At 38.1% G+C, this 16,468-nt stretch overlaps 2 protein-coding genes across 4 annotated transcripts in view; one reads left to right on the forward strand and one right to left on the reverse strand.

Moving 5' to 3' along the window:
* chd6 (chromodomain helicase DNA binding protein 6) overlaps nt 1-9,731 on the reverse strand; it is a 36,200-nt gene extending 26,469 nt beyond the window's left edge. The window contains 3 exon segments of the mRNA XM_057339058.1: nt 7,673-7,724; nt 9,017-9,067; nt 9,457-9,731. Coding sequence (XP_057195041.1) covers nt 7,673-7,724; nt 9,017-9,067; nt 9,457-9,479 — 126 coding nt within the window. The 5' untranslated portion in view covers nt 9,480-9,731.
* Nucleotides 9,732-9,740: 9 nt separating this feature from the next.
* Nucleotides 9,741-16,468, forward strand: part of ripor3 (RIPOR family member 3) — a 35,457-nt gene continuing 28,729 nt past the window's right edge. The window contains exons 1-2 of one of the 3 annotated variants that reach the window (XM_057339060.1): nt 9,741-10,390; nt 10,566-10,632. In XM_057339060.1, coding sequence (XP_057195043.1) covers nt 10,388-10,390; nt 10,566-10,632 — 70 coding nt within the window. In that variant the 5' untranslated portion in view covers nt 9,741-10,387. Of the gene's footprint in view, nt 10,633-14,430; nt 14,732-16,468 lie in introns of those variants that run through there. The other 2 variants (XM_057339059.1, XM_057339061.1) reach the window with 2 other exon arrangements.

A 16,468-nucleotide genomic window follows, 5' to 3' on the forward strand; every position in this document is an offset into this window, starting at 1 on the left:
ACACACACACACACACACACACACACGCTGCAATCAAATTCCCTATGAATCAATACCAACTCCCAACTCCCAAACGCGACAGCTGCAGTTCAGTCAATGTCAGTTTGATCTCTACAGAATAAACCTGGACGCATCTTTTTCAAATGTGCCACACACACAAACCTTCCCGTGTGCTAACATGTACTATCTAAGAAATGCATTTATGGAACATGTGTACAATGAGCCAAGGCAACAATAACCAAAATTATTATAACAAATGAAGTAATGCATTCTTATAGGCATGAAAGTACGACTGTAGATTATTTTGCTAATGAACTCCATCTTATTCTTTGATATTGTATCAGTGTGATCTGAACCAACAAGCTTTGATCTGATTGGCTGGCTTTACACAATGAGAAACTGTGTTTACAAGATACAAGGCTAATACAATTTGTGCTTTAAAGGAAATTCTAGTGACTATAATTAAAAGGTGGAATCAAACTATTAAAAGATATTCAAAGTTTTGCTTAAGATTTCTATTAAAGCTATATATTCAAAATTATACTATTTCAGTCAATTGCGTCAAAACTTTTTCCTGGTAATGTGTAACTGTGAGAATGACAAAGAAACAACAGCATCTCTCAACAAACTCAAATACAGAGCTCACACTTCACTTTCAAAAGCTTAAACATCATAAAAGCTAATCATAGTGGGCAAAGTAAAATAATAGGTTCAAGTCGGTTAAAATTCCTGCTGGTTCCTCATTCTCAAGCTGCCTGGGGCCTTTAGGAACTACACTTAAACTCACTTGTCTGGCAGAAAGGGAATAGAGCAATCTCTTACAAACCAGCCCAATTTAGAGTTTCACACCACCGAAATTCAAATCAAAATGCTGGTCATTTGCATGAGAGTGATATGAAACAGCCGGAGGACTGGAGGTGTCTGGCTGTATGTGAACGTGTTTTTAGATTTCTTGTTTCTTTAGCTTTATATGCTATACGGTGCTGAGACAACTGTATGTATGCCATATGCCAGTAAACATTGTAGGCCTCTTAAAACATTTCAATGTGAAGTGAAGGTGAAGTGAACACATGCACAGCAAGTGGTGAACACGTACACCCGGAGCAGTGGGCAGCTATGACTGCCCGGGGAGCAAGTAGGGGTAAGGTGCCTTGCTCAAGGGCACCTCAGTCGTTACCCGCCGGCCCTGGGAATCGAACCGGCAACCTTCTGGTCACGAGTCCGACTCTCTAACCATTAGGCAGAACACAAAAGAAGATATTTAGAAAATGTTGGTATCAGAACAGCACAGCCCCCCATTCACTTCTATTGTAACCAATGCAAGTGAACGGGGGGCTGTTTACAACATTCTTCAAAATACCTTCTTATGGATGAAAGAAAGTCATACAGGTTTGAAATGACAAGAGGTAAATGTCAAGTAAATGATGACAGAATTTTCATTTTGAAGGTGAACTACTCCTTTAAGCAATTTGACATCCTGGCTAAACCAATGGTGTGAATTTGGGGTGGGGCTAAAAGTTTATAAAATATAGATGTGTGTGATTTCTGCCAAACTAGAGTCATCGAATGCTAAAATAATGTCTTGAATCGGATCTGTTAAGGACGCAATGTTGAATTCTAATGAGAGGAATCGATCAGCATGTTTTTGTTGTCATTTCTTAAAGCAACAAACACGTGAATCCTATGCAGTGCTACACCAACACACAACTTTGCCCCATTTACAAAAGATATAAGATCCTTCTGCAGACCAAAAACTAGGGCTGGGATGATATATGTCGCGATTCACACTAATTATACCCATCTAGGGCGATTCTAAAATCGCAAAGGTTTCGATTCTGTGTTTTATGCACACCTCTTCCGTGAACTACGGCTCTTTGCTCGATCTAAAATCACCACGAGATCGAGTCCTTTATAACGTGCATTGAAAATTCAACACTCGTCAAACATCATCATTATAAATATACTTTATTATCATGAAAATACCCAAAAAGGTTTGAAAAACAGCGATAGAATATGACCATTGGCATTTCCTGGAACTACGTAAATCGTTCTTCTTCTGTGTCCTTCATTCAGAGTTTCTGCGCTAGGACGTAAGAACTGCACAATATATCGTCCCAGCCCTACCAAAAACCTTTCTGATCCGTCCAGAAATCTGACAACTCTGTCCTCAGGTGCTCTTACACATAAAGGTAAAACACGGAGAGACTTACTATAACCCACAAAATCTCCCACTCGCCGATGCAATGATAGTGATTGGGGTATCAAAACTGATAGAACGAATTTAAGTAATGTTGACAACCTAACAGCTGAATGATCACAACGTTTGGCTGGGATTTCAGAACTTTACTTTATAAATGTCAAAACTGATTTTTTTGTACTAACTACTCTAAGTGTGAAAACACTGGCACACTGGAATATGCAGTCATGCCTACAATGCACAGGGATGAAAGGCAATGCATCAAAACATTTCCCATTTAAAGCTACAATCCGCGATAATTTTGGGGTAAAAATAAGTAGAAATCAATTATTGAGTAAATACATAGACAGATCAGTGTTCAAAACGATTGTCTTATCTTACCTTGATTCACAACGGTAAGCTTATAATAATGATTTATAATTTGCGCTGTCCGGTCGCCCTATGCAGGAAATTTGAATTTGGGTAGTACCTCTTTCCAAGTCATTACATCACATTCGTAAAAACAAAGGAGAGGAACCGGTTAGTTTATCACGTGGGTGTGGATGGCGCTGCACCGACACTTCTGCGGGTAACAGAGTGTTGTTCATTCTTATAAAAGTAGCTTAGAATCATCATCATCTAGATGGCTGTGTTTAAAAGCGATCGTCTGGGGAATGTCATGTAAACATCTCAATTTATTAAGTTCTGATGCTTATTACATCTGGGGAATCACTTGTTATTAATAACAAAGTAACCTCGCTCTCCGGAGAGCTAAAGTGACAGCTTTGTGCTAAAGCAAAAGCTAATATCGACAGGGATTTTGAGAGTTGGCTCCGACATCTGAAAGGGATTGCATTAACAGGTAAGACGTCACTATTGTGATTATTATTTAAAAGTCTTTGTTTCACTTAGTTAGAACAAAAGCGGCAGATATGGTATGTGTTCAGATGACATGTTTCAGATATTCAAACTGAGATGGCAACAAAGAGACCAAACTTCCGGACAGCAGCTTTATGGCCTGATCAGACAGAACACGCCTTTTGCTGTTAGACGCGCCTCTTTTGAATTGTTTTCAGTTGGCAGGGAGCGTTTTGCCGCCTGCTGCGCCTCGCGTTTTTGGCGGAGCGCTCTGAGCGTCTGAAGTTGACAAAAAAATCAACTCTGAGCAGAAAAGCGCTTGACGTCATGCTCCTTTTTCCCCATCGTCCAATCGAATGAAAGGAGAGGCGGGCCTTCCGATATGCTGACGGAACTTTATAGTTGCTTGAAACATCCGTAGACTGCAATGATGAAGGAGCAACTTGTGTTGGCTCACGCGGCTTAACCGAGCAAGGTCAGAGCAAGCCCCTCTCAGCTTGTACCTTTTTAATGTTTCTGATAATATGACAGTTAACAGCAACTAGAGCTCTCGCGCTATAATCCTTGACTGACAGGACAGCTGTTTCGGCTGTTACCTAGCAACATAGAAAAAACCGCTGCGCGCTGTTCTTTTCAAAGAGTAAACCAAAAGAGCAGCACGGCGCGCCTCGCGTTTTCGAGCAGGAAAGGCGCATTCTGTGTGATCCCGGCCTTAAAGTGTCACGAAATCTCCCCTTTCAGCTACATTCTACCTCACTGTCGTTTTTGAAACATGCAATTAAAATGGGCGTGAACGCTGTGAGAAGAAGAGCCGTTAAAAACCAGCGAAGGTTCCGGCATGGGAGACGGGTGCTCCAATCACAAGGCGCTGTCATGAATAATTACGAGAAATGTCTTCTCATTGGTCAAGAAAACACAGTCTCATGAATAATAATGAGACACCTACGCGTCATTGATGTACTACGTCACATCCTTTCACGTTGGCCAGATGAGGGTTTTAAACCCGGAAGGCAAAAATACTGCAAAAAAGCTAGAAATTAACTAGTTTTCTCTACTGTAATAACTTACAGTCGCTAACATTGTTTTCTATGATGTGCAACACAACCAACTTTGTTAACATCTAAATAAATGTTGTTTAGTGTTTCGTGGCTCTTTAATGTGGGTTGTTGTGGTGTGTCTGTCCTATCTGAAATCTACACAACCAACATTTTTCAAGTAATTTCACACAAGACTTATGAAAAAAATCATGAAACTAGCAAATAAATAAACAATGTTTCCTTTAGTGCTAAACAAAGAAAATCGTTTTGTTTCATGAGAGTTCCAATAAACACAACACAAAACAGTACTTCAGAAATGCAGTACTTCTTTAAAATAAAGTTATCCTTCGTATCTTTACAATGACTTTTGCTGGAATTCCATTGAAAAAAGCTTGGAAATGTCATCGATTACTGAACAAATATTAACAAAGCAAAACTAGAACCCGAGTTAAACATTCTTTCTGCAGATTTTCTAATCAGACGTGAATTCGAGTCAGAGTCCCCGAAGGAAAATATATACTTTTTCAAAACTCAAAAAGAATCTTTTATTAAAACTATTATATGGTCAAGTGTTTTTAAAGTTAGTTTAACACTCAAAACACTGTTTTTCAGTTTAGGGTTATGGCGTTACAGTCTAAAAATATCAGCAGGAACATCTAGCATCCAACAGTAGTGATCTGATGCCCTCCAGCAATAAAATCACATCAACCTCAGACACATGCAGGTGTTGACGCATATGTGCAAAACGCATTTGCAGTGTAATTGCCAAATGATGCATATGAGCGGCTTCACAATGGATCAAAAACACTGACATATATGCATGTACAACACGTCAAGGAAGATTATTGATCTGTCTGACATCAACGTGTAAGTGATGTAGATAATGCGTCACAAAATCAAACCCGCCTCTCAATCAAATCCACAGGTCACAGACGTGTGTTAAAACAAGGTATTGGCTAACCAGCTCTGATGAAATCACTTGAAACAGATATTAATATCAAGTGTAAACTGAGCAAATGTACGAGCAGAGCTATATGCCACAGCTTGTAACATTACACACACAGATGGTGGGTATTAATTGGACATGCAGCAGTAATAGCAAGTGAATGTTAATGTGACTATTGCCAGAATTAAATTTTTTTAATTAAATTTCATGTTATACCGAATTTATGCTGTGCACATGGCAACGTAAATTAAATTCAAAAGTTTAGCCTTAACATAAACAGAAGTCCATACGGGAGCCAGAGATGCAAGACAGATGACTTGAACATCATCATATCAGAGAAGTTGCGTCTAGTTGCTCATGTGCACAAGATATTAAAAACACATTCAGTGTTCAATTCAATTTTATTAATATAGCGCTTTTCACAATGTGCATTGTTCCAAAGCCGCTTTACAGGAGAAAATAAGAAAAACACAAAAACGGTGAAACACAGCACAGTGCATGGTGTTTATAGAACAAGCAAGATCATTCTAGTAAATAATATCGAATAAATGCAGTCTCCCGGTGGTTTATTTAGCATATTATGCATTAAGTGAAAGCTTGGCTGAAAAGATGTGTCTTTAATCTAGATTTAAATTTGGAGAGTGTGTCTGGCCCTCGAATAGTATCGGGAAGGCTATTCCAGAGTTTAGGTGCTACGTATGAGAAAGCTCTACCCCCTTTGGTGGATTTAGTTATTCTAGGTGTTATCAAAAGTCTGGAGTTTTGAGACCTTAGAGAGCGTGATGGGTTTTAGGGTGATAGCAGCTCTGTTATGTAGGTAGGGGCTAAACCGTTTAAGGTTTTATAAGTAATTAAAAGAACTTTAAAGTCAATATGATACTTAATGGGTAACCAGTGAAGGGTTGATAACATTGGGGTTATATTATCATATTTTCTGGACCTGGTTAGAACTCTGGCAGCTGCATTCTGAACTAACTGTAGTTTGTTTATTGATGATGCAGGACAACCACTAAGCAGTGCATTACAGTAGTCAAGTCTTGAGGTCACAAATGCAAGAATAAGCTTCTCTGCGTCAGCAACACATAGAATATTTCGTAATTTGGCAACATTTCTAAGGTGGAAGAAGGCTGTTTTTGCGACATTTGAGATGTGATTTCCAAATGACATGTTGCTGTCTAATATAACGCCTAGGTCTTTAACTGTATTTGTTGGAGTAACAGTGCAGCCTTCAATTTGCAGGTTATAATCCGAAATATTCTGTTTACGTGTCTTTGGTCCAATAAGTAATGTTTCTTTTTATTAGAATTTAAAAGAAGGAAATTACTAGTCATCTAATGTTTTATACCTTCGATGCACTCGATGGATAGCTGTTGGATAGACACAATTTGGATAGCTGGAAGGAATCATCTGGTCTTGATGAGATATATAGTATCATATATATATCATATATCATATATATGTATCATCTGCATAACAGTGGAAGCTAATTCCATGTTTTCTAATAATTTTTCCAAGGGGCAGCATGTATATGGAGAATAGCAAGGGGCCTAAAACCGATCCCTGAGGTAATCCATAATTTACTTGCGTTAGATTTGATGATTCCCCATTTAAATGGACAAATTGATATCTGTCTGATAAGTAAGATCTGAACCATTGTAGTGCCTGTCCCTGAATACCGGTATAATTGTGTAAGCGAACTAAAAGTATGGTATGGTCTACAGTATCAGACGCAGCATTAAGGTCCAGCAGGACTAGGAGTGAGATGTGACCTTTATCTGATGCTATAAGCAGGTCGACGCAGTGTTCTCTCTTCTCAAAATCCATTCCTGGTTGCTTCCCATTATTAAAAAATTACAAACTAGATGTTTCACTTTTTGATCCCTCCCTTTAAGACCAGTGGGATTTCGTCTCACTCTTAGGAAATAATCTGCCTTGAGTCTGAGTCAAGTCACCAGTAACTGTGACAAAGTCAAGGTCTCTAGTGTTCTAGTCTACAACACAGGTAGTTTGAACTCTAAACTCTGACTGGATATAAAAATCACCGAAACGCACTATCCTTGAATGGATTATAGCTCTGACTGACTCAGTCAAGAGTCCTAAGAATTTTCACTTCAATGTAACGAGTCTTGAATAATTTTATACCACTTATAATCCTAACAAAACACACAATTCAATTTAAGATTAAAGGTCTAGACCTTCTTCTTTCATCATCTCGAAAAAGGTGAACAGAAGGGCATTAGGACAGTCTTTACTCCTCATTGAATGTGGAAATGGACTAAATGGGACAATAGTTTGCTTTACATTTTTGCATGCGACTTACACATTCAAATACAAACTCTAGATGTAAAAGTTTCGTTTCAAAGGGATATTGTGCGTGTGAACTTAATGTTTGGCACTAACAGCATGAATCTTAGATAAAGGCTGATAAAAGCAACCAAAATATTTCAATTAGACCAAAACGCAGGATTGTAGCTATTTTAATAAAGTAAAGATATAGTGCAAGGATTAATCTTTATTCTATTTTTGCAATGAAGATGGATGTGTGAATGATTTGGAGGTGTGACATACAGAGAGAGAAAGAGCGAGCTAAGCAGATACATAGAGAGAGGGGAACTCGCACACAACATCTGACAGAAGCACATGTGATGTACCAACCTGCTTGTCCTTCTTTTGTATTTTCATTTTTTCTTGAACTTTGTGTCTGCGTCTGCAAAAGAGATACAAAGGATCATGCATAAGGAAAATAACACAACAACGCATTTTACAACTGATATAAGTTAGAGAACTTATTGTATATGTTTTAAGCCTAATTGTTTGAAATGCAGTGCATATAAAGATTTCTAAAACAAACACACAGTACAATACACAGCGTGATATCCTTCAAATAACTATCTTTTTAGGTCTGTAACAAATGCATAGGTGAAAAATTGGTACAAACTGTAGGAAAGTTAGCTAAGATCTCATTGTGAAGAAGTGCATATCATAAGCATTTTTTTTCACTTATGAGCATGCACCCTGCAGACATTTTAAATATTTAATATCAGTGACCCACACATCAGTAAGCAACATGGAGGTAAATAAAAAAGTCTTAAACCTAAACCTGACACTGAATAGTTATGCGCAGTAATAAGTCAAGGTCATTTTATTCTGCACTGGGCCAAAACTCAGTAAAATCACTCTGACCATAAACAGGCTATTTTAGTTTCCTTCATCCGGTTTACATAAAATCACAGAAAAACATTTTGAGACCAACCTAGAGTGGGTTCCAACAAACTCTGAGGTGAGACAGGTGTCAATCCACTTATTAGGAAACCATAAAGATGTCACAGAATTGCACTATTATTGTATACCTCAAGCATGACTTGCATGAAGCATGAAGAAGAGTCTAAGCCATCTTCAATATCTCTTTCTGTTTATGCAGACTATGTTTTGGGTAGTTTACTTAAAATCACTTCAAAACATTGAGATAAACCCACAATGGGCCCCAAAATACCAACTAGCCTATTCTCTGACTTGAGAGTGGTGTCACTCTACCTACGACTCTACTTAGATTGCATTTTCTTATGTCTCAGAACTGAATAAACATAAGACACCTAATTCATAATAATCAATGGTTTGCATAAATAAAGATTTATACCACCTAAACTTTATTTATTCGGACTATATCACCTTAAGTGGTTATCAAACTGGTTAAAATAAAAAAATAAAGCCATATTAAGATAAACCCACAATAAGGCCCAAGATACCAACTAACCCATTCTCTGAGTTGAGACAGGTGTCAGTCTACCTTTGAAACTATTTTACTACTATTATTTATTTTAACTGCATTAAAAATAAATCCATAAAGTTGTCACAAAACTGCATTATTATTATATCACATAATAAAAAATGACTTGTACAGTACAACTAAAGGTATTGTTAAAAATTAAGGTTTTAATAAAACACATATTGCGAAACACATTGTGGTAAACCAACAGTGGGCCCAAAGATACCACCTACCCCATTCTCTGAGACGAGACAGGTGTCAGTCTACCTATGCAACTATTTGAACTGCGTAAAAAAGAAAAACATAAAGTTGTCACAAAACTGAACAGGTATTAGACATCTAAATGTACAATAATAATAAACGATTCACAAAGAGGCTACACCACAAACCAAGGGTTGAAGTAAACCCCAGAGTTACAAGAGAAGTTACATTGTTCCCGGTACTTGAAGCCGGTCACGGGATGCTTTATACCTCACGAGATGCCAAACTCGCCTCTGCCCTAATAAAAACACTGTAATAAACACCCCGACATCGTGTCCCATATATATTAGCCTATGTAGGGCGCTAGCCAACGTGCTAACTGTAATGTCACGGCAACGGCGCTCTATATTTCAGCCGTTACACACGTGAAGAGCCGCTCAAACTCCGCGGAGTCAAACGCGACCTCACCTACCTGGACACACCGGCTCCGGACATCAGCTAGCGCGAAAACCTACGCGTTCACGTCTCCGCGTTTATTTCCAAGGACACTAAACGCCATGACAGTTTAGAAAAATGCATAAAAAATTAGAGGGGGTGGGAGTCGGGGAAAAAACTCAGCGCGATTTCTTTAATCCTAACGCGCGAGAGCGGTTCATTCATGAAGGGATGCGAGACTTTGACGCGTCCGCGCGCCGCCCGCTCCCTGCGGCTCTGCGCGAGACGCGTTAAAAATAAAAAGTTTAAATATGTGCTTACCTAAAATGGCTACTGCGGCAGCCAAAATACAAACAGCTATTATTTGGTGAAGTTTAGCGCTGGCCGCCCGCAACGACAGCCTAACAACGTTTAGGCCCGGATTCTGCCGGTCGCCATTGGCCTCGTCTGAGCGCAGCTGGGCCGCCGGACGTTCCTATTGGTCGGCGAGCTGTCAATGAAACGACGCTGCGCTAAGCTTGTCTGAGAGACGCGTATCTCTTGCGACCATTGTGCACTTTTAGCCCCTCGTGTGGATGTGTCTTTTTGGGTATATCGGGAGCTTTTTCTGTTATAATTCTACCGAAAGCATGCGACGCGCATCTGAGGACCGCGCGGAGTCGATTCACATGCGTTTTGGGCGTCGCGTGCGGATTGCTATGCTATGCTGTGGGTTTTATATTTCTCCTGTGCATCCACCAATCGTGGTGCTGTATGCTCCATCATTACGGCGCATGAGAGAAGAGAAAAAAATGCAACATTCCACGTCTTTGCTCATGTTTCATATCCCGGATGTGAGAATAACAGGGCTTGTAATAAAGCATGTGGGCGAAGCGAAACTGCATGTGTCCTTGTTATGTGTTGGGTTTTTTCCATCTCATGGATGTGTTTGACGCTATGGGGAAATACATGTGCGTCAAATTTATACCATGGTACGTGTCCGAATACTATAGTATTATGATACGTGTCCAAAATACATGGTAGTAGTACCGTGGTACTTTTTGTTGCCTTTATGGTCTTTTGGATCTTTGAACATGTATTACCATGGTATTGTTTGAATTACCTTGGCGTTACCTTGAGTTTAATATTGTAAGTTTTTTGTCTCAGAATGGTCCCACGACTCCCACCTTTGTAGCTGTTGGTGTATTTAACTGCCCCTCAGTGTGGATAACAGGTGATGTTGGAGTGTAGATGTACTCATCAACCTATACTTACTATATGCACTTTACATATTAGCCTATTAAACAGAGTTTGTCTTATTTTTTCAGGAAAAAAAACTTTTCCCACATAGGAAGGATGTATGAGAGTAAATCCTTTAGCTAATTTTTTTTTCTTTCATTAGAATCACTCACTGATGAAACTACCGATGATGTAGGGTTTTGTAATATACCTGTCCTGTGCGGTAAAGGGCCATAGTGGATCTACAGTAGGGCAATACAGTAAAAACAGATCATCAGATTGCAGCTACAGTATCTCACAATCCAACATTAATGTTACACTATTTTAGATTTAACAAGATATCGATAACGAACGTTTATTGTTTTGAAAGTTTGCAACCTTACAGTTTGCAAAACTTTCAAGATGTCTGAAAATATTAAATTTGTACTTTTCACTATAGGCTTTTGGCTTCCATTTTGTCTTATAAACATGTCCTTGCTGCACGGGGCTGAATTATTTTCAGATACCAGAGCCAAACCCATCCTCATTCACCATAAGCTTTTTAGACTAACACTTCTGAAATTACTTCTCAAAGAACATCTGAAGAAGACACCTTCGGCTCTAACCATGTGTTCATTTATCACATTTTCTCATTTACAATTGGCTGCTTGGAAGAAGATTCTCACCACAGTACATGCATTTATTAGTACATGCATTTATTATGTTGTGACTATTACAAAGACAGTAGCTAAAACAAAAAAATAAGCTCGGTTTTGCAGAAATATTGTTTCTGTGTTTGTTTTCACAATTTTTGCCTAAAGATTTATTTGTGAATGGTTTTGTGTTTGATAAAAGTGATCATATTCACTTTTAAGCAATACAACCGTAATATTTGTACATGTATTTAGGAAAGTTAAAGGGGTCATATGACACGGCTAAAACAAATATTATCGTTTGTTTTAGATGTAATGCAATGTGTATTCACGATTTAAGGTTCAAAACTGCTGTATTTTTCACACACCGTGCATGTTTGTATCTCCTCTTTGCTCCGCCTCTCTGAAACGCGCAGATTTTTTACAAAGCTCATTGCTCTGAAAAGCGAGGTGTGCTATGATTGGCCAGTTAACCAGTGCGTAGTGATTGGTCGAATACTGCAATCGTGTGACGGAAATGTAACGCCTCTTACCATATTTGGAACATCAGGTTCCAAAGCAATTGTACTGACAGGTACTCCCACCTTACTTGCGTTTACATTTGGGCGGTCTTAGTCAAGTCATATCACGATCTGACGTAGATTTGTGGGGGTGTGGTTACACGAGGCGTTTCAGGCAGGTCTGGGTGAGCATTCGCTTTTAGATAGAATGTATCTTTTGTTCCGACACTTTAATTTTTGCAATTTTACATGTCTAATACATGCATGGGCAAGTTATAACACACCAAAGACACAGAAAAACACGTATACGTATATGACACCTTTAAGTATTTTTTTTTATGTGATAACCTTGATTTTATCACAGTTTTCATGTGTCTTGTCATGCACAGTCTTTCACATTGCTGTTGGATGACCTTAAAGGGGTCATATGGCGCGAATACGTGTTTTTATATGTCTTTCGTGTGTTATAAATTGCCCATGCATGTATTAGATATTTTTTTACCTTAAATCGTGTATACACATTGCATTACATCTAAAACAAACGATAATATTCATTTTAGCCGTGTCATATAACCCCTTTAAGTCACAACAAACACTGGACTGGAATGGCCACAATACATCTAGAAATGCTGATTAAATGAACATTTGGAATGGTCTCTTAATTTAAAATCTCTTAATAACAGTATTTCATATTTTAAAGGTACTGTGCATAAGCAGTCGATAAACAGCAGTTCTCAATGAGAGAATTTACCCCAACAACATACCCTGCTGGCACATCAATGGATGTTTAATGATCTGCATTTTCCAATAATATCTTGAACAAAAAAACTTTTTAGAAATATTCACAAGCATAAGTCTCCCCTATATTTGTTTGAGGCAGAGGCGTAAAGATTGAGAACGTGCAAGATGACGTGGGACTTGAAACTAATCTGCACATCTGTTTAGGAGCAACAAACCTTCAAGCTTCCTCTCATCTACACTTTCTCCGCATGTCTCTCATCCTCATTTACTGGCCGTAAGCCCAGAGTGTCTGGCTTCAGTTTATGACGTTAATTTATTCAAGAACATGCAAACCATAAACAATTCTGAAGCACATCATCCATCACAACAAACTCCAAACCTCTATTTTTCTCGTCATCTGTGTCTGTTTTAAAAGCAAATTTCACCTCTTTGAACCTTGCACGTATTTAATCATTAATTTAAGGATTATAAATAATGAAATTGTGAATATCGTTGAATATTGATGATATCGCAGTAAAGTAGGCTACTGCTGACAGGTTCGTGTGTTATGCAAAACCAGCAGAGGGCAGAAGTGGCATTATTAACATCAGGGGAAACTCCATGACACACTTTGCCTCTGTGTTAGGTTTATTTTTCAGTAGCATTATGTATATCTAAAACCTGTTGGACATTTGAAATGTTTAAAGTGATAATTCTGGCATTTACTCACCTTTGAGTTGTTTCAAATGTGTATGCATGTCTTTGTTCTGATGAACACAGAGAAAGATATTTGGAATAATGCGTATAACCAAACAGATCTCAACACCCAATGACTACCATAGTAGGAAAAAATACTCTCTTTTTTTGTTCTGTTGAACACAAAAGAAGACATTTTGAAGAATGTAGGACAGCAAACAGTTCTGGGGCACTTTTGACTACCATTCTTTTTTCCTATATGGTAGTTAATGGGTGTTGAGATCTGTTTGGTTATAAGCATTCTTTCAAATATCTTTCTCTGTGTTCATCAGAACAAATACATTTATACACATTTGGAACAACTCGAAGGGGAGTGAATGATGACAGCATTTTCCTTTTTGGCTGAAGTATCCCTTTATAGTTGATATTGAAATCTTTGATTTTGCTGGCAGATCTTCTTATAATGAAACATTGGTGAGATCACTAAGGGACTTGTGAGATTATTTTTGCTCTCAGGAGAAAAATCAGCAGGAGACTTTAGCAAAGATCTCAATTTACTATTGATTCTTTTTTTTTTGCAGTGTAAGTGCAACGACTGAGATCTCATTTGTGATGTATTTACACAGTAAAAATATGTTATAGTTGTTACATTTCTCAACTTTAAAAATGGCATTTTGTTGTTGTAACCAAAATAGTCTGATTGACTCAATCATATTTAATATGATTTAATATGTATGTGAATAAAACCATTTCGTTTGGATGTTATCACTCTTTTTACAGTATTGCAGTTTAAAGGTTGTATGTTCTCTCAGAAAACACGTCTGTCTCTCCGTCCCACTACAGAATATTGAAAAACCAGTACATAGGCTCCATTCAGCCTCATTAAAAATATTCCCCTCACAGCAAGAGACTGCATTTGAAACTATGTGGAAATCAGTATAGTTTAGTTTAGCCCCATGGGGTTAGCTGTGTGAGTGCGTGTGTGTCCTCTGTGTATTCATTAGATATTTAATGGACTTGTACAGTTTGCAAGGAGCCCGTTCCAAGTTTCTCAGTTAGGTCACGGTGCCAAGTGCGCAAGCCCAGCCAAAAAAGAATGGAAGAATTTTAAATTTACAGCTTTGATGTGTTTCTCGCCCGGCATGACATGGTAGAGAAATGACAAGGGATTGTGGGAAAACTCAAATTAAATGGGAGGAGAAAGAGAGAGAGAGAGAGAGAGAGAGAGCCAATGCAGAAGGGAGATCACTGTGAGACGGCTAAAGTGAAGGATGAGAAATAAAGGAGACAGAGAAACCGAGCCGTGGTCACGTTGGATGTGTTCAGACGCTTTTAAGTTTGCCTTCTAAAGACTGTTTCTCAGAATCAGGTGTCATTTCTGAGCCCTGGAGCCTCATAGTGAGAAACATACGCTATCAGGAGAGAACAGACATCTGTTGCCACACGCGTACACGCATGCACACAGCCTCAGAGATGAGCTTACATGACTCTACACTTTGTTGTCAGACATAAACCCAGTCTGGAATCGGAAGAACTTTTTAATACGGTAAGAGAAACTCATGATGTTTTACTTCATTTTAGAAGGACAGAGCAAAAATCAAGTTCTTTCATGTGTTGCATGTCAGTTTGAGATGTGTGCTTTTGTTTTCCATTTTAGGAATGAAAGAGTACGTGAAAGAGTGTTTAGAGTAAGAAACCTTTTTGGATGTTAAAAAACGTAATATGCAGAGACAACCTTAAGTCAGCCATTCTTTGTCACATTGTGTAAACACATTGAATCTATCAAAACATTGTTTATTTGTGCATCCTCAACCGGTTTCCGACATCAACACTGGTCCAACCACTGGTGTGAGTCTGTTTGTCAAACCAATGGAAGACAGGACGAGTTTTCAGAAACATGTTTTAAAACTGTCATTCATTTTGCAGTTTTGTTTGGTGAGGCTAGTGGTGCAGAAATACTGTACACACTTCCCCTTTAAATAATTGTCTTAAAGGGATAGTTCACCAGCCAAAATAAAACTTCTGCTATCAATTCATTCAAAACCTGCATATGTAGAACACAAAAGGTGATATTTTGAGAAATGTCTCAGTGGTTTTGTGTCCATATAATGTAAGTTAATGGGGTGTTGTCCAACGTTCTTCAAAATATCTTCTTTTGTGTTCTGTCGAAGAAAGAAAGTCATACAGGTTTAGAATGACATGAGGATGAGTAAATGATGAAAGCAATTCAATTTTGTGTGAACTGTCGCTTTAAAGTGTCAATGAATGTTTAACATGTACAATGAAACTGTGTTTACAGTAAGTGAGCGTGTGTGTCAGTCAAGTTGTTTATCAAATGATGACATCTGACTTTGCACAGGCTGCCCTGTGTCTTTGTTGCACTCACAAAGAATCATTGCTCCATTCAGGAGGTGATGAGGTTCAGTTTGGCTTAAAAATGATTCTAACCAAAGTCTAAGGTTAATGGTTATTTTTTCAGCTGTTGGCGTGTGCTCTTGGAAAAACTGCAAGAAACATATTTATTTCTGAGTTAGTGAAGCATGGGATATATTCAGGTGACGAGCGTTTAAGTGAAACAGCAGAATTAAATGGGTTTTTACAAGATTGCATGCATATGTATACAACATATGCATGCTCATTCACACATACTTTAAATCTTTTAAAAACTTTTATTGCCATGAGGTTTCTTAAGATTTAGTAGACCGTTCATCGGACGCGCGCGCCGGGACTGCAGCAAACTTCCGGTCTGTGTTTGGCATAGTGTCTAATATTAGAGCTATTTATATTTAATTTAATTTATGTTAAAGTCCACGTAAACCGGACGTTGCGATCGTTTTTACTTCAGTATTTTGACGCATTTCCGAGTGAAATAGAATTTCTAATTATAAAAAATAGTAGGCGTGGCTTTCGTCTTTCTCTGCGATTTGATTGGATGTATAAAAACAGCCGTTGTATTTTGAAATGGAGCTGGCAGCAGACTGACAATTGAAGGGGAGGAGTTAACGGATGCTCCGCCCAAGCCATCTAACATAGGTCACCTAAAATGGATAGTCATTACAGGAAGGAAGTGCATTTTCAGATTTTAACTTTAGATTATGAGGGCACACGATTTTTAAAAAGAGAATGACCCACATTGATAAACTGTTTACAACAAAAGCTGCAATATCGCATGAAAAACTTGTAAGATTTAATTTCACTGGGACTTTAATATTAATTAATTAATATGATTATTTTATAATATAATAGTTGTATTAAATAAACGATTTGTTGCATTTTCATTTGA

The sequence above is a fragment of the Triplophysa rosa genome, linkage group LG7, assembly GCF_024868665.1.
Source record: "Triplophysa rosa linkage group LG7, Trosa_1v2, whole genome shotgun sequence".
Taxonomy (NCBI): Eukaryota; Metazoa; Chordata; class Actinopteri; order Cypriniformes; family Nemacheilidae; genus Triplophysa; species Triplophysa rosa.